The sequence below is a fragment of the Mesoplodon bidens genome, assembly GCF_964165515.1.
Source record: "Mesoplodon bidens genome assembly, chromosome: 6".
NCBI lineage: Eukaryota > Metazoa > Chordata > Mammalia > Artiodactyla > Ziphiidae > Mesoplodon > Mesoplodon bidens.
Window position 1 is genome coordinate 101,827,586 of NC_138162.1, and position 22,917 is coordinate 101,850,502.

Sequence of the window (22,917 nt, forward strand, 5' to 3'; positions counted from 1 at the left end):
AGCACTGGAACGTGGGAAAGGCGGGGGAGGCCGTGTAGCAGCCCCTCCTCTCGCCGCCCCGCCCCTCCCCTCCCCTCCCCCACGCCCCCTGAGGTCTGTGCTTCTCTCAGAGGCCTGAGCAGGGGAGATGGGGAGGGGAGCCCCCACTGACGGGCTCAGCACCCCTGCCTCCCAATGCCAGGTCCCCGGCTCCCTCCCAGGGGGCCCCTCAGATCTCGGTGGCGATAATGTCCTCATAAGGGATGTCAGCCCCTTCGAGGTCAATCTCAAAGGGCTCCCCTGCACCATCCGCGCGGGCCAGCTGCTGCAGCGTCTTTTCCAGGCGCTGGTTCCGCTGGTACATGGCCAGGTAGCTCTGCTGCAGCTGCTTCTGGTACTGGATCACCTTCTCCTTCTCCTCCTTCCATAGCAGCCGCTCATGCTGGAAGCCCGAGGACATCTGGTCGTGGCCCTGCCGCTCCTCCCTGAGCTCGGCCCGCAGCCGTTCCAGCTCCCGCTGCAGGGCGGGCACGTCCTCGGCGGAGGCGGGCCCCAGGGCGGCCGCGTCCCGGCCCCGCGGCAGGGCGGCCTGGGCCTGAAGCTCCAGCAGGTTCACCTTCTCCCGCAGCAGCTCCGCCTCGTTCTTCTTGCGCTGCAGCTCGTTCTCGCAGACCTCCAGCTCCAGGCCCTTGGTGCGCAGCGCGCTCTCCAGGTCCTGCGTCTTCAGCTCCAGGCCCTCCAGCCTGCCCCGCGTATCCTTCAGCTGCGCCTTCAGGTTGAGGATCTCGCTGGCCTTGGCGTTGATCTCCGTCTGGGACTCCTTCAGCTGCTGCTTCAGGAGAGAGATCTCGCCAGACTTCTGGCACACCTGCCGCGGGGCGGGGACAAAAGAGAGAGCCAAGGGGTGAGAGGTGGCACCTGGGTGTGGTGTCCTTACTTGTAAACTGAGGATTAGTAATAGTACCTACTTCTTAGGGTTGTTGTAAAGATGAAAGGACCTAGGGCCTGGCATTAATAACCACTCTATGAATTGTTATTATAAATATATTTCTGTGTTACTGTGAATGTTTAATTTATTTTATTTAATTTATTGTTTGACTATACAGGCTGACTGGATAACCTGGGAGTGAGGTCACAGCAATGTCCAGCTTCGTTCCGGATTAGACAAACAAGGATGGATGTCCAGCACTGGCTTATGCCTCTGACATGCCCTGAAGTGTCCCAAGTCCTGGCTGAGAAACCATGGCTGGGGTAGGGTCTGCTGGGCCAACACTGACGGGAAAGAGGAGAGGGAGTGGCTCCATGGCTAAGGTCCTGTCCTCTTCGGGAAACTCGGCAAACAGAAAGTGACTCTCCCTTCCCACCTGCCTGGTGCCTCCGTCCGTCACTTCCACCGAAAGGATCCTTTCCCTCTACCCCTGATAACACCTGTTGCTCTAATTTCCAGGATGAGTACAGGCAGCTCAGTGCAGACAGATGGCTGTGTGGCCGAGGGTGTGTCACCTCGACCTGGGGGGGGTGATGCTGGTCTAACCAGACCCAAGGAGTCCTCAGTCCCTTCCCAGGGCAGGAGTCTTTGGGGTGAATGCCGTGCACACCCCCTCCCGGTCCCCTGCACCACCTCTCAGGTGAGAAAAGAGAGCAGGATGAGGGGTTAGGCTGTTCTCCAGCGAGGCCAGGCCCAGGCGCTTCACTTGCAGGTGTGCCTGAGTGGGTGCACGCGTATGTGAGCCCCTTTCTTTCTGTTCTACGTTTCCATCTCAGCCCACCAAATAGAAGCCCCACTCGCACTTCTGTGAGGAATTCTGTCCCTGAGACCTGCACAGATGCGGCCCCTCCTACCAGTGGGTGGAGTCCCTTCCCTCAAAAGTCACAGATGGGGGCTTCCCTGGTGGCGCAGTGGTTGAGAATCTGCCTGCCAATGCGGGGGACACGGGTTCGAGCCCTGGTCTGGGAGGATCCCACATGCCACGGAGCGGCTGGGCCCGTGAGCCACAACTACTGAGCCTGCGCGTCTGGAGCCTGTGCTCCGCAGCAAGAGAGGCCGCGATAGTGAGAGGCCCGCGCACCGCGATGAAGAGTGGCCCCCGCTTGCCACAACTAGAGGAAGCCCTCGCACAGAAACGAAGACCCAACGCAGCCATAAATACATAAATAAATTAATAAACTCCTACGCCCAACATCTTCTTAGAAAAAAAGAAAAAAAAAAGTCGCAGATGATAACTGTGCTGTCTCCTGGCTCTGGGGCCAGCATGAATTCAGGATGGGCTGTGGTCCTCCTGGGCCTCTGTGAGCAGATGCAGTGAGCTGGCGCTCAGACAGCCCAGCTGGGACTCGGCTCTCTCGCTCCAGCTTCTCAGCCGACGACTCGGTTAGTAAGTTCAATTCTGGCCACGAGGCACCGGGGTGGGGAGAGGAGGAAGCCCGGACTAAGAGTACCCCCAACTTGGTTTACCATGCAGCCCCTTATCTGGGTCATGAAACGGGTACTTCAGCCCAGTTTTCCCGGGCAGTTGTGTTTCCCCCCCCATTGCCTAGAGCCTGGAGGAGACCTGGAGAAGGCTGGGGGCAGGGAGCGCTGGCACCGAACCCCTGCCCGCCCTCCCCACCACGCCCGCATCCTCACCTCCCACTGCGTCTCCTCCAGCGCAGGGACGAAGCTGGTCTTCTCCTTCTCATAGGACCTGAGCTTGCTCTCCAGCAGGTCCTGCTCCTTCATGAGGCTCTCGAGCTCCTGCCGTAGCTGTCGCTTCTCCTGCTGGAGTTGGAGCACCTGCAGGTGCAGCACCTGCTGGGCGCGCTGGCTCTTCTGTGCCGCGGCCTTCAGCTTGCCCTTGGGCTCCAGCCCCTCTGGCTCGTCCTTGCAGCGCCGCGGTCGCTCCTCGTAGGCCTGGCTGGCGGCCGGCCCCTTCTCCTCAAAGCTGCGGTGCAGCTTCTGGAGCTCACCCTCCCTCTCCAGCAGTTTCTGCTCCAGGTCCTGGACGGTGCACTGGTCCGTGGAGATGGGGGAACGGATGGAGCCCTTGTCCGCCCTGCTCGGGTGGGCCAGCTTGCTGCCCCCGTCGGAGAAAGACAGGGCCTTCAGGCTCATCATGTTGCTGTCCTGGAGCAGGATGCCCTGAGTGATGTTGTGGGCTGAGCCCCCAAAGCGGCTGGCGGGCCCCACCGGTGTGACCAGCGGGTCCAGCTGGTAGCTGCTGGTGGTGCTGTGAGTAGGCAGGCTGGACATGGAGTTCCGGCCGGAGTCAGACAGCGCCCCGGAGCACAGGCCGGGCTTCAGCCCCTGCTCCTCGGGCTTGTCCGGAGGCGCGGGGTGCAGCTGGTGGCCCGCGCTCTCGGGGGACGAGTGGAGGATGGCGCCCGACCGTGGCAGCACCGGCTTGAAGGCCGTGGGTCTCACAGCACCCTTCTCCAAGTCCTGGGGAGGAAAACAGGCATGTGGAGCCCGTGTCTTCCCCTGATGCACCCCCAGCCAGGGAGGCGCGCCGGCCACATGGCACCTTCCTGGTCGGGACCCATAGGTGACCTCGCCTGTTGCTCTGAAGGAGCCAAAGGTGGTGAATCTCTCCCGAGGAGGAGAAATTCGCCTGTGCCTGGGGACGTCCTGAAGGGTCATGAGGCACTCCGTATTGCGAACTACACACCGGTCACCACCTTGACCCACCTTCCACCCCAAGATACCAAATGACTCTTAGATTCACTGGCTGAGACCCCCGTGCCAGGGCTCTGGGGCTCTGTGTGGTGCAGGTAAGGACACTGGACGTGTGTCCTCGAAGAACTCCATCCCCGCTTCGCCTCCACAGCCCCTTGCAGTCAGCCAGGAGCTGGAACACTGGCCGTGGCTTACCGCGGAGGTTGGGGGAATCGCTTGAAATAATAATCCTTTCCCGAAAGCCGTCCTTGTCATTATTAGAGGACTTCACAGTTTACAGGCTCTTGACTTTGAAAAGCTTAAAGCTCTATGCAAACATATGGGGCCATTTCCTAGCACATCAACACCAAAGATTCATCTTCCCAGGTGAGGCCAGGGCACTGAATAGGAACAATATTTTCAGGGTCCACTGGCGAGACCCATGAGAACTTAGGCCAGCATGAGGGCTGGACTTCTGAGGACGTGGGACTCTTTGCCCTCATCCCTGCTAGACTGATGATGAGAACAAACTCACAGGCCTTAACCAGTCAAAGATGCTTTGGGGCCAGCTGGAGCTGGAGCTGCTGCCCAACCAGAGCAGAAAAGGAGGGGAAAGCCCACCTCCATGAATCCTCTGAGGAGAGAAGCTGCCAGCTCTCTCCAAGTGCCCTCTCTACCTGTTCTTCCAAAGAGTCAGCGAGCCCCCTCTCTTTCCCATGCGCTTGAAAATGTTGCTGTCCGTCCTACCTTGGCGATCCTGAGTTACAGCCCAGCAGAGCTTAGGAAGGCTTTCATTTCCCCTTTGCCCTCTACTGAAAGCTCACCCAGGACTTCTGCATCAGAGGACTGACCAACGTGCCCATTCCTTTGTCCAGTCTTGCTCTCTGCTGTGGCTGAGCACTCCTGCCCTCTCTGCATCCCTCAGCCTCTTGGAGATGTATGCATTTAGACCTCCACTGCCACCCCTCCCAGTCCCAGGCCTCTCTCCTGCCTTTCCAACCCAGCCACCCACACCAGAGACCCCGCTTACCATTTCTAGCTGGTTGGAGAAGGGCATGAGCTTGGGTGGGGTGGACGGGCCAAAATCCACCCCGGCCTGGCCCCCTAGGTCCCCGCTGGACAGTGCAGTGTAATCGGGGCGGTGGGAGCCCCGGGCCTTCTGGCTGACCTTGATATAGAAGAAGTCTTCACTCTTGCCCATTTTGGAGCTGGACTTGCCATGACCCGAGTCCTGGGAGAAGCCAAATCTCAGCAGCCCGTCTGAATACCGATTGAGCTTCTTGAGGTGGGAGGACTTGCGCAGCTTGTACTGGGAGGCCCGGCAGTGCTTACTGTGGAAGCCATGGCCGGAGATGAGGCTGCTGACGCTGCCCATGGTGACGCGGGGCCGGGGACACGCAGGGCAGAGCGGGGGACCTGGCGTGGCTGTGGCAGTCCTGGCTCTGCGAAGAGGCTGCGGTCATAGCAGAAGCCTCACAGAGCCCGGGAGAGCCGAGACCTGGGAGGAGACACAAGCAGGAATCAGCCTGGGATGGGGCTGGTCACTGCACAGTCCCTGCTCGTGACATAACAGAGGAGGCATTCTGACCGTGAGATCTGGGCAACAGAGAAATGCATGTTTCTCCTAACAGAAGCTCAGCCCTGTCTCTGCTATTGGGCTCCCCTCTCATTCTTCCTTTTTCTTCTACTTCAGCAAACATCCGTTGGGAGGCTACATCGGGAAGGCCCTGTTCTCAGCACTGGGATGCAGGGGAAGACTAGGACAGTCACAGTTCCTGCACTCATGGGGCTTGTGTGTAGCGTAGTGTGGACTGGCCACAAACAGACCAATGTGTCCGACCTCAAGTGATCTAGGTGCTACAGGGAAAATAAAGCAGAGTGAATGGGATGGCATTCTGGGAGGTGGTTATTTTATGCAGACAGTACGAGGGAGGCCTCTCTGTCGAGTGTCATTTGGAGAGACCTCAAGAAAACAAGGGAGCAAGGCACATGGAGATCTGGGGGGAGAAGGAAGAAGCTCAGGGGCAGCCCCAAGGGCAAAGCCCTGAGTTCCTGTGTGGAGTATCCTGGGCATCTATGAGATCAGCAAGGAGACCCGTCTGGCTGGAGGGTGGTTAGCAAGGGGGACGCAGGGGATGTAGAGGTCGGAGAGCTAGCAGGTGTCAGGTAACAGAGAACCTGGCTGGCCATGAGGGCTTTGGCTTTTAGTCTGATGAGATGAGGAGCCCCCAGATGGCTTTAAGCAGCTGACAACCTGATCTGACTTAGGCTGTGGAGGGTCACCCTGGCTGCTGAATAGAGAAGAGGCCATTGAAGGGACTGGGTGGAAAGTGGTGGGCCAGTTAGGGCAGACGAGGGACTCACATGGCTGGGCCAAGGGCGGTAGTTATGGATTCAATTTTAGATGTAATTTTAAGGTTGAGCTGATAGGATTAGTTAAAAGATTGGCTGCAGGGAGTGAAAGAGTGGAGTCTAGGAGGACTCCAATAGTTTTGTCTAAGCAACTCGAAAAAGTAAGTTGCCATTTATTGAGATGCAAAAGAGCACAAAAGGAGCCAGTCTGGGATGAAGTCCGGGTGGAAAATAGGAGTTTGGTTTAAGACATTAAATTTGCAAAGCCTATTAGACATCCAAGGAGTGATGTGGAGTAGGGAATAGGATGGCTGTGGAGCGGGGGAAGCTGCAGATTTCCATGTACAAGGTGTTTGTGCAGAGAAGCCAGGTTTGAGACTAGGTGAAAAAGCAAAGGCAGGAAGACAAGAGAAATGTGAGGACTGGTTCATGGAGGCCAGGAAGGTGAGGGGGAATAAGGAAGAGACACTGAGAAGGCTGTGAGAGATGCAGGAGACCCACGAAAGGCAAGGATGAGGAGGATGGTGTCAAGTGCTGCCGAAGTAAGATGGTGACTGAGAATCGGTCAATGGATTTGGCCATGTGGAGGCACCAGTGACCTTAACCAGATCAGTTTTTGTTTGTTTGTTTGTTTTTGCGGTACGCAGGCCTCTCACTGTTGTGGCCTCTCCCGTTGCGGAGCACAGGCTCCGGACGCGCAGGCTCAGCGGCCATGGCTCACGGGCCCAGCCGCTCTGCGGCATGTGGGATCTTCCCGGACCGGGGCACGAACCCGTGTCCCCTGCATCGGCAGGCGGACTCTCAGCCACTGCGCCACCAGGGAAGCCCGACAAGAGCAGTTCTGGTGGAGTGGCGGGAAGAAAGGCCTGACTGGAGAGCATTCAGGAGCAAAAGAGGGGAGAAATAACTGTATCCTTGGACACTGAAAAGTACGTGATAGGCTTGGCTTGCGTTCCCAGTTACGCTCCCTGCCAGCTATGACTCAGGAGGTAAACACTTTCACGTCTTTAACCTTCAGTTTCACAGACACTTAAAAAATTCTCTTAAAGTAATAGGACTGCGTCTTATAATCAATGCTGAAAACAGTAACAATGACCTTGCCAGTCACCAGAGGAATGCACTGGAAGGCAATGTGGGCACTCTCGCAGACACAGGCAATTCGCTAAGCGTAGGTCACGTGATTTTCAGAGCTCGGAAGGGCTGTGTTGTTGTCGTGCATTGGGAAGGGGTATTTCTCAGTCAGTCAAAAGACAGATGATCCCATGAAATGGGGTGGGGGGGACTACAAGTTTCATAAAATAGGAAATGCAGAAGGAACCCTGCATTCTTTATTATGCTCTAAATTACCCTGTTAATCCGAAAGGGGCGAGAGACAGCCCAGGTGGGTGATGAGGGTGTATGGGCACAGCTGAGGGAGCCAGAAGACTCTTCAGACTCTGAAGGTGAAGGCTCAGATTCAAACGTGCATTGTCATCTTGAAGAATAAAGTGGTCATGTTACGAATAAATACATTCTATATTCCAATCCTAAAAGTACAACGCAACAAAACAGCATTGTGTAAGCGTAATGTATGTTTTCCTATGAAAAGCTTTTATGAAACTGATGGCCTCTTAGAATCAGGGAACCGCGGTGATGCCTCATGAGGTCATTATGAGCAGTTTATTGGATCCCATCAGAAGCTAAGAGGTCTGGTACATTTATTGAAAGCCTAGTACATAGTTGGTGCTCCATAAATGGGAGGTATTTTCATTGGTATCTATGATTTATATAACTGTAATTGTTCTCTCCAGCATTCGTCATCCGTGTGTTGTCTTCAATGGCCATATCTCATTTTCCAGAACTAGTTGTCTTCCTTCCAAATGCAACTTTCCTGCATCTCATTCCCTGAGAGCACAATTTAGGAGTATGAAGTTACTCTGCTAAGTTAACGGCTGACAGTGACAAAATGTGTTTCTCATGCCCCAGGTCATCCATCTCTTGCTTAGCTGAGGCCTCCAGGTCCTATGAGGCAAATATTCTATTGCTGTCCGTATGTAGGGAATCTATTTTTGGCCAAAGGGCTCTCCTGCACTCTGCACATTCTACCAGTTGAGCAACTGGTGACTTACTTTTTGTCTATCCAATTACACATTTGTGAGCATCTACATGGATAATGTTGTAGAGATAAGGCCACTGGCTATGGCATCAGACAGATTTGGAGTTGAAAATTAACCTCTCTGAGGTTTCTTTGCTTACAAAATGGAAATAATCATTATTTCACAGGATCAGTATGAGGATGAAGCAAACTCACAGAAGTCAAGTGCAATGCTTGGCACATGGTAGGTGCTGTCCAGAGGTGTGTGTGATCAATACAAGGACAGGACTAGGGTGCCATCTAGAAGCATGTAACAGTTGGAGCAGAACTATAACACTGGGATGACATGTAAAATGAATCTGTTTGCAACTCATACAACTCAATAACGAAAAAACAACCCAGTTGAAAAATGGGCAGAAGACCTAAATAGACATTTCTCCAAAGACATACAGATGGCCAATAGGCACATGAAAAGATGCTCATCATCGCTAATTATCAGAGAAAATGCAAATGAAAACTACAGTGAGGTACCGCCTCACACCAGTCAGAATGGCCATGATTAAAAAGTCTACAAATAACAAATGCTGGAGAGGGTGTGGAGAAAAGGGAACCCTCTTGCACTGTTGGTGGGAATGTAAATTGGTGCAGCCACTATGGAGAACAGTATGGAGGTTCCTCAAAAATCTAAAAATAGAGTTGTCATATGATCCAGCAATGCCACTCCTGGGCATATATCCAGATAAAACTATAATTCCAAAAGATACATGCACCCCTATGTTCATAGCAGCACTATTTACAATAGCCCAGATTGACAGATGAATGGATAAAGAAGTTGTGGTGTGTGTGTACACTACACACACACACACACACACACACACCGTGGAATACTACTCAGCCATAAAAAGGAATGAAATCATGCCATTTGCAGCAACATGGATGGACCTAGAGATTATCATACGAAGTGAAGTAAGCCTGACAGAGAAAGACAAATACCATATACATACCACTTATATGTGGAATCTAAAATACGACACAAATGAACATATCTACGAAACAGACTTACAGACATAGAGGACAGACTTGTGGTTGCCAAGGTTGGGGGAGATGGGGGAGTGATGGATTGGAAGTGTGGGATTAGCAGATGCAAACTATTCTATATATAGGATGGATAAACAACAAGGTCCTACTGTATAGCACAGGGAACTATATTCAATAACCTGTGATGAACCATAATGGAAAAAAAATGAAAAAGAATATGTATATGCATAACTGAATCACTCTGATGTACAGCAGAAATTAACACAACATTGTAAGTCAACTATACTTAAATAAAATTAAAAAAAATAAAACATATCTGTTTGCAGCTCTCCTGCTGCACCGCCATCTCCTCTCACTTGGGCCTTGAGACAGCCTCCAAATTTGTCTTTTCCCAATCTGCTCATCCTAAGCATCTGGAGTGTCACAGTGCTCATGCTCCCTGCTGAAAACCTTCCAAGGTTTCCTATTGTTCTTAGAGTGAAGCAGACCCTTCACGAGCCCTGCAGGTCCCGGCAGGCCCCGGTTTTGCCCACCACTCCAGCCTCCTCACTGCAATTACCGCCACACTCATTTCTTTCTGCTGGTGGAACACACCAAACCTTTTTCCAGAGACGAGCTTCTGTGCTTGCTGTTGTCTCTGCCGACAATTCTCTTCCCTTAGCTCTTCCTCTTCGCACAGATTTCCCTTTCTCACCCTTTAGTTTTCAACTCAAATATCACCTCTGCCAGGTGGTTTTCTCTGGTTACCCTTGGAAAAATCCATCTCCCTCATTCCTCTCCGTTAAGCCCTAAGCCAACCTGTTTATTTCCTTCGTAACACTTGCTTTAACCTATAATAATCTCTTTTGGTTTGTTTTTTGTTTTTTTGCAGTACGCGGGCCTCTCACTGCTGTGGCCGCTCCCGTTGCGGAGCACAGGCTCCGGACACGCAGGCCCAGCGGCCATGGCTCACGGGCCCAGCCGCTCCGCGGCACGTGGGATCTTCCCAGACCGGGGCACGAACCCGTGTCCCCTGCATCAGCAGGTGGACTCTCAACCACTGCGCCACCAGGGAAAACCAATAATCTTATTTTTAAATGTGTTTATGGTGTGTATCTCCATCAGAATTTCAGCTCTATGAGAGCAGGGACTTTGTCTCTAGAGTCCTAGGACAAAAATGAGGTGAAAACTCAGAGAGGTTAGATGACTTGACCCTTGTCATTCAACTGGCCAGTGACCAAGGTGGGATTTGAACCCAGACCCCAATTCCATGATCTCCATGTGATAGCAGATTGCTAGGGACTGTAGGTGAGGCTCAGAGATATTAGGGGTCCTGTCCTGGAAACCAGGCCAGTTTCAATGGTTGGCAGAGAAAAAGCCTAGAGGGGAATTCAAGCTGTGGCCTCCAGCCATAGCTTCATTTCTCCTTCAGGCAGGTGACAAGGTTTAGGTAGAGGTGAGCTCCTTCGTTGACCTGAGAGGCAGCCAGGATGATGTGCAAAGCACAGGTACTGTGCTGAGCCCTAGGGGACTGAGAGGAAGAAGACAAATGCTGCTAGAGAACAAAGGCGAGGAGTGGGTGAAGGACGCTGGCTGTGATGCTGAGTGCATTCCTGTCCCTTAGCCCCCAGATCCCCTGCTCTCCACTCCCCAGGTCTTAACACACAGAGGCGCTTTGAAGTTTGAGATTATCCCCAGATACACTTGAAGCTAAACTAATTACCTTTAAGTGTCTAGACTTGTTTGGTTTTCAACTTGGAGGGAGCAGCACAGAAAACCTGGCTGTGATCCATCCTGGTTCCCAAACCCTGGGTCTTCCCCCACCCCCACCCCCCCACCGGACTTGCTGTCTCTGCCCTCAGACACAAGGGGAAAGGCTCATTTTTATTCTTGGGAAAGAAATCCCCACTGGCCGGGAGGGCGTACCTGGGGGTGCAAGTGAGCAATCACGCTGACCTTGGAGATTCAAGAAGGGGAAAGGAAGACGGAAGGACTGGAGAGGAAAAGGTAAAGGAGCCACAGCACCTCGAGCGGAGCACGTCTCAGTAACCTTCTGCCTGGCCTCTGACTGATATTACAGAAGAAATCCAGCAAGAATTAGACTTTAGGTCTTAAGAGAAGAGAGAAAAGAGAAGAACAGCCAAAAACAGCTGGTGGAGGGACTTCCCTGGAGGTCCAGGGGTTAAGACCCCGCACTTCTAATGCAGGGGGTGTGGGTTCGATCCCTGGTCGGGGAGCTAAGATCCCACATGCCTCACGGTGCAGCCAAAAAAACCCCACCATCACCAACAACAAAAAAAAACAGTTGGTGGAAAAGGACCCCCTAGGCTACACGTCTCAGAATCTGGCCCCAGGGAAGTCAGGAGACCTGCCCCCAGAACCAGTGCCAGCCTCCCCGATCCCCACATGACCTCTCCCACTGAGTGTGGCTCCTGAACCAAGACAGGAAAGGACCACGGGAGCCTGGGAAGCCCTCAGCTGTGAGCTGCTGCTAACTCCCACGGCAGCTGCCCTCGCCCCATCGATCCTGCACGCTCCTTGCCAAAGGGAAGCAGGGCTCACACCAGGGTGACACATTCCTCTGATGTCCCTTTCTGGAATATGGAGATGAGAGGCATGGAGTTGAAAAGGGATCTGTCTGGACTCAGGAAGGTGAGAAGTACTACTACTCACCCTCCCATCACACATCGGAGGGGAAGCAGCTATGGCCTTGCCCACATCAAACCCCAAACCCACACTTCCAGGCTGGGGAGAGAGAGGATCCATAGCTGCCCTCCTGTCCACCCTCCCCGTCTGGAAAGGTCACCCACAAGATCAGGATGCTAGCCTCTATGGGACTTCCCTGGCAGTCCATTGGTTAAGACTCCACGCTTTCAGTGCAGGGGGCACGGGTTCGATCCCTGGCCAGGGAACTAAGATCCCACATGCTGCATGGATGCTAGCCTCTAGCTTTCATGCCTCCCTCCTCAGCTTGGATCATTTCCCCTCCTGTTCCCGTTCCCTACCTTCTCTCCTTCCTTTACGTCCTCCCCACCACCACCCAGGCCAGGCTGGGGGGCAGCTCTACGCTCTGCCTGGTACTCACCTGCCAGGGGCCTCCACCCAGGGCACCCCCTGGGCATGGGCGGTGGTGCTGACAGTGGAGCAGTGGGAGGGCTCGCTCGCACCCTGAGGGAGCCTCCTCCAGCACCCAGGGCTGGGGGGGCTGGTGCTGCCCACCCTAGAACACACCCAGCCAGGTGTGTCCTCTAAAAGTGTCGAGTAATGTCACCTGCAGGCTGAGCAGAGCTGATGAGGCTGCAGTGTCGGGGTTCATTTGGTCATTTATTCAACGAATATTTCTTCAGCATCCGACAAGTGCCAAGTACCCTGCAAAGTGCAGGTGGAGGGGCAAGGAAGGAAGGAGAAGAGTTAAGTGCATAGAAGAAAAAAAAGAAAAGCCAGACATTTTAAATGTGCTGAAGTGTCTTTCACTTCCTATTACACACCGTTGCTTTGTGGGTTTGTTTTGTGTGTGTGTGTTGTACAGTAGTTACATTTCTGTGCAGAAAAATAAATGTCCTGAATTCTTATATTGGTATTCTTTATTGGTTAATGAATATCATGCATGTCATTTATTTAGAAATACAGAACATTCTATTAAATGTATATGCATGTTGTTAGGATTATACCAAGGTTTCTTTCATTAGAAGCAGATTGTTTTGGCATAACTGTAACTTATGAATGAATGTTAAATAAAATACACAGATTTATTTTCGTTATAAAACAAAACAAAAAAAAGAAAAGCCAGAGATAAAAGGGCCAGGTGTTTGTGTGTGTGGGTCCACTACTTCAGCTGCGGTGTCCAGGCAAGGCCTCTGAGAAGGCGGCTTTCAAGAAGAGCCAGCCTGATGAAGTTTTTTGGTAGAATGGTCCCCTGAGGGAGAACCACAGGTGCAGAGGCCCTGAGGTAGGGATGGGCTTGGGCTTGGGGGGTTTAGAGCAGGGGGTCTCCAGTGGGGTGATCTGGCAATATCTGGAGACAAAGCATTTTTGACTGTGATGATCAGGGGGTGCCACCGGCAGCTGGTAGCTGGAGCACAGGACAGCTCCCATGACAAAGAATTATCTGACCTGAGAAACCTGGCTTTAGAGGAAGAGAAAGAAAACATGAGTTTAGAGCCTCAGTTCTGCCACTGAGTGTGGCTTTGAGTAAGTGATTTCAGCTCTGTGCCTCCGTTTCCTCACTTGTAAAATGGAAGTAACCACACTTGTCCTGTCACAGGACTTTATTATGAACACAAAAAGAAGTAAGAGCGTAGAATATACTGGAAAAAAATCACCAACGCCGGTTATTGTATTATGTCTCCTCGTTCTCCAGGACAATTCTCTGAGATATTTGATTATACAATAGGGTTTATTTGAGAAGAGAAGCACCCCGGGGCTGCACCCCCAGAACAGACCCTGGCCTGGCCACAGAGGTCTCAGCGTGAAGGCTTGCCCCCATTACACCCGTGAACTTGGGAGCAGGCACAGACTGGGCTGCAAGACGCAATCCTCCCCTCTGTTGGTGCGAAGTCTTAAGCCCTCTCTGGGCTCAGTTTCCAACCACAGCATGAGGGGCTAGATTCATTTCAGCTCCTTTTTGAGACCTCCTAAGAGTTTAATGAGAGTCATTGATCCCTTCCTCCCAAAAATGTACCCCCCCCGCCACCCCGCTCCAACTTTTTGGCTATAACTTCTTAGCATTCCTTGACCCTGAATACCCTTCAATGGACCCAGTTTAAAAAGAGATTAGGGCTTCCCTGGTGGCGCAGTGGTTAAGAGTCCGCCTGCCGATGAAGGGGACACAGGTTCGTGCCCCGGTCTGGGAGGATCCCACATGCCGCGGAGCGGCTGGGCCCGTGAGCCATGGCCGCTGAGCCTGCACGTCCAGAGCCTGTGCTCCGCAACGGGAGCGGCCACAGCAGTGAGAGGCCCGCGTACCACCAAAAAAAAAAAAAAAAAGGAGATTAATACATCCTGCTCTGGGGGATCAAATGTGAGCTTTGGGGTTCCGGGGAGGAACGAATAACTTGGCCTTAGATGACTGACTTAACTAATGACTAATGACTCCCTGACTCCCTTCAGGGGCCAGGGAGGTGGAAGCAAGGGGAGGAAGTGAACTAAAGAAATTGTGTGTCACCTCAGTGCAGCCCTACCTCCCACGCTCAGACCCCAGGGTCCTGCAGCCTATTTCCCAAGACTTGGACAGACCTCGGACCTACTTCAAAGGGAGTCAGAAGGTGGAAGGCTGGTCGGAGGAGGCAGCTACCTACCCTGGGATGAACCAGGCTCCCTTGGGCAAGGTTTTCACCAAAGCTCACCCCAGTTCCTGATGGGCCACTATTAGAGATTTCTTCTATTTAATTCTAATTTTAATCGATTTTTAAAATACCGAAATCCTATAAAAATCACCTAAGTAACTCGTGCAGAACTGACAACTGTTAACATGTTGCCATATTTGTTTTGGAAATAAAACATCTCCAAGTGGAAATCCCCCTTTCCTACTCCTTTTTCCTGCCCCACCTCTCCCTCCCCAAGGGGAATCCCGATCGTGAATTTTGTGGGTATATTTGTTTATCATTAAGTGTATTTTTAACATATAAGGATACTCTACCTATTGCTTTGGCTTTTGCTTTATAGAAATGGTATCCTGTTTTGTGTATCACTCTGAGACCTTGATTGCTTTATTCAACACTTTATATTTGGGGTCCATTCGTGTCCCTTCTTTGCCTGCAGGGGCAGTGATCTGATCCTCACATTTCCTTCACCAGTCCCTACTCAGATGTTCGCATTTCACTGCAAGAACCCTCTGGTAGATGATTACTTCTCCACATACAGGGGAGTTAAGTTTTTCTAAGATTTATTTTGAGTCTTGGAAGATGTCTAGTTTTTAGAGCACTCTCCCCTACCCCCTTAAGCTGAAACACCTGAGAGGAGGCATCTGAGTCCCTTATAGACCAGTACATCAGAGGGCAAAAAGAATGGGAGGAGAGGCCCCAAATCACACTTCACCGTATTACCAGGGGGTGGGGGAGCCTTGGCCAAACAGAGAGGTCATCCAGCTGCAGGTGATGGAGGACTTCCTTGCTCTGAGGCAGCCTGGATGCTGAGGACAGCATCTTCTATGGCCGAATCCCAAACTCTGGAGCCATGCAGGACCTCATAGATCCTTTACCCCAATTCTTTCACTGCACAGAGGCGACACGGAGGTCCAGAGCAAGGAAGGGACTTGACCAGGTCACGTCACAACTTCTGGACCCGAAACGAGTATCCTTTCCATTTTATCAACAGCACAGGAACAACTGGGTTCCATTTTCCAGATTGGAGGGCTGGGGGCCGTTCCTGGCTCCATGTGGGGCATGTGTGTGAGGACGGGATGTGGGGAGTGTGTGTAAGGCTGCCTGATACAAATGGGATTCCATCCTGTGGGCGGGCGGCGCTGCATCCATTCAGAGATGCTCAGCCGGGGGTGTGGTGCCTGAGAAGACAGAAGAAGCTGCCGCAGGCTCTGCGTGGGCCCCAGCCATGGGTGGCGGAGCTGGCCGGCCTCCAGGAATGGCTGGTGGCTGCTGGTCTGGGACTGGAGCTCTGACTGCATCACTGGTCCAGGACAACTTCTAATCTTGGCCATGGCAACCACACCTTTGCGTTCTCATGTTCAGTTCCATCTGTGGGACTTAGAGAACTTCACACTCACTATTATTCATCCACATGGACCTCAGGGTAGACCACGTGCAAACATCAGGTGGCAAGGAGAGAGGCAAGTCCTCTCACAAAGAACTTGAATGTGGACCTCAGGTTCCTTTTTTTTCTTTTTCTTTCTCTTTTGTTTTTGGCTGGGCCGCGCCTCATGCAGGATCTTAGTTCCCTGACCAGGGATCGAACCCGTGCCCCCTGCAGTGGAAGCTCGGAGTCTTAACCACTGGACCGCCAGGAAATTCCCTCAGCTTCCTTTTTTAAAAAAAATCTTTATTGGAGTACAGTTGATTTACAATATTGTGACCCTCAGCTTCCTAAAGGAAGAAGACGACCCTCTTCCAGACCTGCTCTTGTCTCCCTACTGAAGGAAGCCCCGCCTACCATGGGAAGCCCCTTCCTCTGGGCCCACAGTTGCTACTCAGCTCACTTGGCACTCAGCCAGCACAGTCTGCAGACAGCTCTTGCATTACTGAGTTTTTCAGAAGCGAAGAGTTATCTCTCCAATGATCTTTAAACCTCCTTGAAGGCCAGGATGGGGCCAAAGCTTCCTAGTATCTGACATCGTATTGAGCATAGTGCTAAGAACACAGTCGGTGCTAAATAGATGTTTTTAATAAAATCAGCTCACAAGGAGCTCAGGCATTAGTGGCCAAGCTCGTGGAAAAGAGGACATGTGACTTCAACTGGGGTCCCACACATGTGGATTGGAAGCCAAGTCTACAAAACTAGATTCCAAATCTGGTTTCAACCCAAACGTTCACCTCTTGGACTTCATTTGAGTCACCTGGTCACCCTGGGGAGAAGGAAATCTACCCTCTCCTTGACCTCCTGGTCCTTTTCAAAGTTTGGGGCCAAGACAAAGAAATATCAGGCAGTCTCTGTTTTCAGTGGGTTGGTTGAAAGACAAGGCAGATACACTTAAAAAGAGTTTAAAAGGCAGCACCAGTATAACTAAAGATGCAAGATGAACTGGCAAGACTGTGCTGGATTAGAGCCAGCTCTCTGCCTCCAGCACGTGATAAGTTTTTAATTTTTTCTCTTGTTTAGAAGTGAGGTAAAGATTCTCACTCTACTTTCTGCCTGTTCTGGACTAAATGTTTGTGGCCCCCTAAAATTCATAGGTTGAAGCCCTAACCCCCAATGTGATGGTGTTAGGAGGTAATTAGTTTTAGACGAAACTGTTGGGTGGGGTCCTCATGATGGGATTAGTGCCCGTATAAGAAGAGACTGGAGAGCTCTTGTCTTCGCTCTCCCTCTCTCCTGGTGCCGGTGCCACTGCCCCCATCCTCCCCTCCTTGCTTCCTCCCTCTCCCTCTCCCCTCAGTGGGAGGACAAAGTAAAAAGACAGCCATCTACAAGCCAGGAAGAGAGGTCTCACCAGAGACAGAATCTGAAAGTGCCTTGATCTTGGTCTTCCCAACCTCCAGAACTGTGAGAAGTAAATGTCTGTTGTCTAAGCCCCCCAGTCTGTGGTACTTTGTTATAGCAGCAGAGCCGACTAGGACACGGGCCCCCCCCCCCCACTGCCCAGACACCTGGCAGAAGATGCTTATCTGGGCCGACGGGTCACCCTGTTTCTGGCATTGTCCTTTCCTTACATTCGTCCCTCCTGCTTCTCTGTCCACATGGTGCTGATAGCCCCAGAGTGTGCAGATCTGCCTTTCTTTGTGGGGAGCTCTATAATGGATGGACACTTGGTGGGAAGTCAGGGACTCAGAGCTCTAATCCTGGTTCTGGGACACCAGCAACCAGGTCTCTTTCTGGCTCCATCTGCTGTGCCTTGCCTGCCCCTTCAGGTAAACTCCCTGGGGGCAGGGCCTGTGCCTGCACAGTTGTGTGTCCACAGGAGGGAACCATCATGTACGATGCATTCATCAGGTCCCATCCATGGAGGGAGCTCTACCTGCATTATTGCATTAGGCCCTCTGACAGAGAATCACAGATTGATGGATCTGTTTTGTCAGCTGGCAGAAGAGATAACCTTTCAGCGTCTCCATTTCCTTCTGTGTTAGATAAGCGCAGCTGATACCCACCTCACAGAGCAACTGTGAGGATTAAATGAAATCGTGTTTATGAAAATGCTTGACCACAATAAGAAGAACAGTACACGATGGATGAATTTAAACCAAAGTGCTTGTGAAATTATAAAGCAGTATGGAAAGGTGCTAGAACTAGATCCTCCTATATCATGAAGTTAAAAGAGCAGGTCTTTAGGGAAGGACTACACACCCCTACCCCCACTATCTCCCTGTGGTGGCAGGCAGGGACTCGGCAGCTGCCAGACGGGCCTCTCAGTCTCCAGGAGGGTAGCTGGGGCTTGCAGAGACATGAGAGCAGTCCCGTGGCATCTGCCAGCTGGGCTTGGGGTGGGGGGTGCTGGCTGTACTACGCTGGTGGGCAGGCCCCCAGCCAGCTCCCAAGCAGAGGTCTCTCTGGGGCTAAATGGGGCGCGTGCCCAGGATTAATTGACTCCCCTTTCAAGATGCCTCTCCCCCTGCCCCTCCCCTCAGCATGTTGCCTGATTCAGCTTTCCTTATCTGGAATTCCAGCGCTAGTATTCCTGTCCTTGACCTCTCCTCCCATTTGCTGTTCGAAAGGAGGGTCGGGGCAGGGGTGAGCCTGGGAGCTGGTTAATCATTTCAGCCTAGTCTGCAAAGCTCGCTAATGCCTGGAGGGCTCCACTTGCAAAGCTCAGTACATTTTCTTTTTTCCTTTTTTCTTTTTTTTTGAGTGAATGGATGAATGAAAGAGAGGCGAGGATGGAGGAGGGAGAGGGTGGGGAGCGTGGGCAGCGTGCGGAGAGGCTGGGGGCGCGGAGGGGGAGCAGGGGCCCACGCGGCTCTCAATTAAGTGCACTTGGGTTCCGTGGAAAGGCAGAGAGTGAAAGGGAAATCGCTGGCAGGCTGAGTCATTCCACTGGGGTGAACAATCGGAAGCAATTCTGCTTCCCACTGCTGGGGAGGAATCAAAAGCCATTCTGCCCCGCAGCCTTTTGTGTGCAGGCCGTGGTGCTCGGCTGCTGGCGGAGCCTTCCTTCGCCCCGGTGGGCAGCTTGTGCGCTAGCAGCTCTGATTGACAGTTCTCCCCAGGAACACTAATACCCACCGATCCCAACCTGCCCTTCTCCCTTCCAAAAATAAAGCCACGGTTACATGCAAAGCTCATGCAAATTTAACCCCACAGCTGCTAGTGCAGCGGCTGCTCCCACATGAGGTAGCAGAAGGCGAGCCTCATGCACATTCATGACTTGGGTCCCGCCAGGCACCAGGGCCCCGTGAGCTGGGCAGCGCCGGTGAGGGGAGCTGCTTCTCCTCCTAGCGAAGGGGGCAGCATCTAAAGAACCAGATCTTAAATGGGGGAGTGGGTGAGACATCCAGGAGGGCTGGGAATCTGGCTGGACTCCTTCCCATCTCCCCTGGTCAGAGATAAGGAACCCAGGACCAGTTAGGACTTTGGAGGCCAGAATGCAGGGGACAGATGGAGCCCCTCTCTGCCAAACCCTTGCCACCCTAGAGTGCAGACTGAGTGGGTACCTTTTGCAAGGGTAATTTGAAGATACTAGGTCTGCATCAGAACCAACAGGGTCTCGGACAGGGATTCAAACTTAGGTTTGACCTATTTACCATCGTGGTGGCTCCCTAAAGGATTTTGAGTTCAGGTTCAGGCTCAGTAGGGACGAATCTGTATTAAATTAGCCATGTGGGCCCTGGGCTTAGGAAAGGGCAGTGGCGACACACTGTTAGCTATGTGACACCCCTGGTCCGGGTACCAAAGTTGGTACCTGGTTAGCCTTTGGCAAATCATATGACCCAGCATCTTAGACTCAGTGGGAGGTGTCTCAAGTTCCCTCAGGATCTCTGAGGCTGTGGAATGCCTCTGTGGCTCCACCTCTACAGAATTCTGACCCTCCCTTCCCCTGACCCAGCCCCACACTGTGGTCCTCTTCACTCTCCAGACCAGGTTCCTTGGTCTGAGGAAAATCCAGCAGGGGAGCGACCTCACATTCCATATCATCACAGGAGCCAGGGAGAGGGAAATGCAGGGAGCCTCTTACTAATGCAGTGCCACTTGAGCAGAAAAAGGGCTCTAGACCCCTTCCATGGCATCACAGAGACACCCACCTAATTACTCCACCTGTGTTATGAGGCCTATCGTAAGGGGGCAGGAGCCCCCGGGCAATCTGTAGGATGGGAAACAAGTTGGTACCAGATCCCAGGTGGAAAAACAGAATGCAGAAAAGCTCTTAGAGCCCAGAGGTGCTGCTTCAGTGCTCCATGATCAGAGGCTATGAGGCCCAAAGAGGTGGGGTGACTTGTCCAAGGCCACACAGCAAGGCAAGAGCAGAGATGGGGCTGGAAGCCTGGTCTCCTGGCTTCCTAGCCAGCTTGCTTCCCACTTACAACTTTCTTTAACAAGAGAGAAGGAAGGGCTGGAGTGAAAATATCATTCTATACTGCGAGGTACTGCTTTAAAAATACTCAGATCAGGGGCTTCCCTGGTGGTGCAGTGGTTGAGAGTCTGCCTGCTGATGCAAGGGACGCGGGTTCGTGCCCCTGTCCGGGAAGATCCCACATGCTGCGGAGTGGCTGGGCCCAGGAGCCATGGCCGCTGAGCCTGCGCGTCCGGAGCCTGTGCTCCGCAAGGGGAGAGGCCACAACAGTGAGAGGCCCGCGTACCGCAAAAAAACCCAAAAAAACAACAACTCAGAAACTACACCAAGATGGTAAAAATCAATGGCAAACCGGAGCTCATAAGTTTGGTTGGCGCAGGGGCATGTCAAGGGACAGAGGTAGCAAAACAGAGTAGAAAGAAGCAGGTAGAGTAGAAAGCCCTCAACCGCCTACAACATCCCCGGGAGAGCTCTGCTTCAGGACTAGAAGACAGAGATCTTACAGCAGAAGGCACTGAGTCTTCTAGAAGGCAGGTAGGTGTGGGAGAAGGATGGAGGGCGGGTGGAGGAGGGGAGGGCTTGTCCTAAAGAAGCCCCCCTTCCCTCCCCACCTCTCCCCTCATCCCCACCACAGACTGGCTTTTATACCCACTCAACGTATTCAGTATGTGTGAATGTGTGCACGGGGTGTAGTGGAAGGGGGCGGGGGGAGTACCTAGTAGGTTTCAGAACTCAGAAAGGGATTGGAATTGGGGAAGCCCTTGCTCTGGATGCTGGAAATGACCTAGAATAGCTTGAAGAGTTTAAACTGGTCCCTTAGGGAGAGTGGCCTTCGGTATTTGGAGTTGTCCATGTGCACCTGAGTGTGGTCTGTGTGCTCAAAGGCATGGCTTGTCTGTTGAGATCTCTGTGCACAGCAGGGGAACACGCCCCCCTCCCCGACCCCGGCCACCACCATTCCTGATGAGTCTCGACCTGTCCCGAGTTAATCCTCTCTTGATGCATCTGATGTGTCTAGTTGGGGAATTCTGACTTCTGTGTCACCTCTGCCCTGATTTCTCAGCCTCCTGCTTCCTCCTCCAGGGCGTGTTCCTGGCAGTGAACTGGAAGCCTCACATCCAGCAAAGGAGCCTCTGGGGAGCATCAAGCGGCCCCCCTACCTTCCTGGAGACTGTGGCCCCCACTGGCCCTGACAGTGAGATAATTAACCTCTCTTCAAAGCCCAGGGATCCCACAGGGCTGCCCCTAAGTCCTCACTTCTGTCCACTCCACATCTGTGACACTTCACCTGTCAGGGGTACTACCTGACAGAGCCACACGAGTATAAAGGGGCTCTGAAGTGCCACGTGGAGACGCTGGGCCTTGGAGGTCCCTCCAGCTGCGCTCCTATCCCTCTTTGCCCTTCATGGTCCAGGGATGCTGAAGAGATCCTGGTTCCCCAACTTGCCTCTCAGTGTTTTCTTTCACACTCCTCCCTCTGCCAGGATGACCTCCCTGACCTTGGCTGCTTCGCGGGGAAAGACGGACAAGTACCCTTCCTCCCCCGTTGCCTTCTTCAATGTGTCTGAAGGAAGCAAGGCCAGCTCTACACCCTGCCAGCAAATCAGATCCAAGACCACAAATACCCACTCCCTGCACTCTGGGGGAGGAAGAGGGCTGGGCACACGGCAGCTGCTGCTGGACATCTCAGAGCAGATGCTGCGATCTGGGCAGGAAGAGGTCACCTCCACCTGGGGGTTCTTAAAGAACCCTCTACAACATCTCCTGTGCTGTCGTTTTGAGCTCGTATAGCACACTGGGTCACCCAATCTCCCAATGCCTCTATGGACAAAAACCATATCTATTTCACTGGATTTCTATGAGGATGAAATGAGCAATGTCCGTAGAACCCTACACTCAGCACCCAGTACATCGTAAGCACTCAATAATTGTTAGCTATCCTTGTTCAGTATTTCAAACACTATTCATCTTTCAAGGCCCACCTCAAATGCCACCTCCTTCCCAGATGAATTCAAGGCATGTCAATCTCCAGATTCTTTTGGACAATGGTTCTCAGAGTGTGGTCCCCAGAGCAGTAGCAGCAGCTTCACCAAGTACCTTGTTAGAAATGCACAATCTCAGGCCCACCCAACCCAGACCGCTGAGGCCCAACAAACTGTGTTTTAATGGCCCTCCAGAGGATTTGGAGGCAGGCGAAAGTTTGAGAACCACTGTTCTGGTATTTTCTTTGTATTCTATCATCATACTGATTATAGCCTGGCTTGAATTACAATAAGCTCCTCGAGGGTAGGCATCATGTCTTATAGTCCAAGGAAGCTGGGGAAGTCCTTGTATTTTGAGTTCCATGAGCATTTTAATTAGATTTTACCTGAATAATTCCTAACCTTGCATCTCCTCCCCATCTTCCCCATCTGCTTAACCTTCCTATCCACCTGAGGCCCTGGGGAAAATATTACTCCACCCAGTAAAAGACTATCTCCCTCCCTTCCTCCCTTCCTCCCTCCCTCTCTTCCATCTTCCCAGGTGGCCACTTGGGGCTCATAAAACTGACAGTGAGTAGAGAGCAGGGGTAGAGAACACTCTGGAGTGTCAGGAAACTCCAGATATTTCAGAGTTTGGACCAGGGGTATAAGACATTGTCCCTGCCCCAGGACTGTTCTGAAGACTTCTTGGGCTGAGCTGTCTTCTCAAAATGCAAAACCAGGGCACAGGATTCTGGATCTCATTCCCTAGCACACAGATTCCTTCCAG

General features: G+C 52.4%; 1 protein-coding gene across 1 annotated transcript; it reads right to left on the reverse strand.

Annotated features, from left to right (window-relative positions):
• Positions 1-208: 208 nt before the first annotated feature.
• On the reverse strand, positions 209-4,985 carry LZTS1 (leucine zipper tumor suppressor 1; the record flags this gene model as incomplete). Its single annotated transcript, XM_081236490.1, has 3 exons — positions 209-847; positions 2,606-3,397; positions 4,641-4,985. 3 exons carry the CDS (start codon positions 4,983-4,985, stop codon positions 209-211), a joined length of 1,776 nt encoding a protein of 591 aa, XP_081092616.1.
• Positions 4,986-22,917: the final 17,932 nt, after the last annotated feature.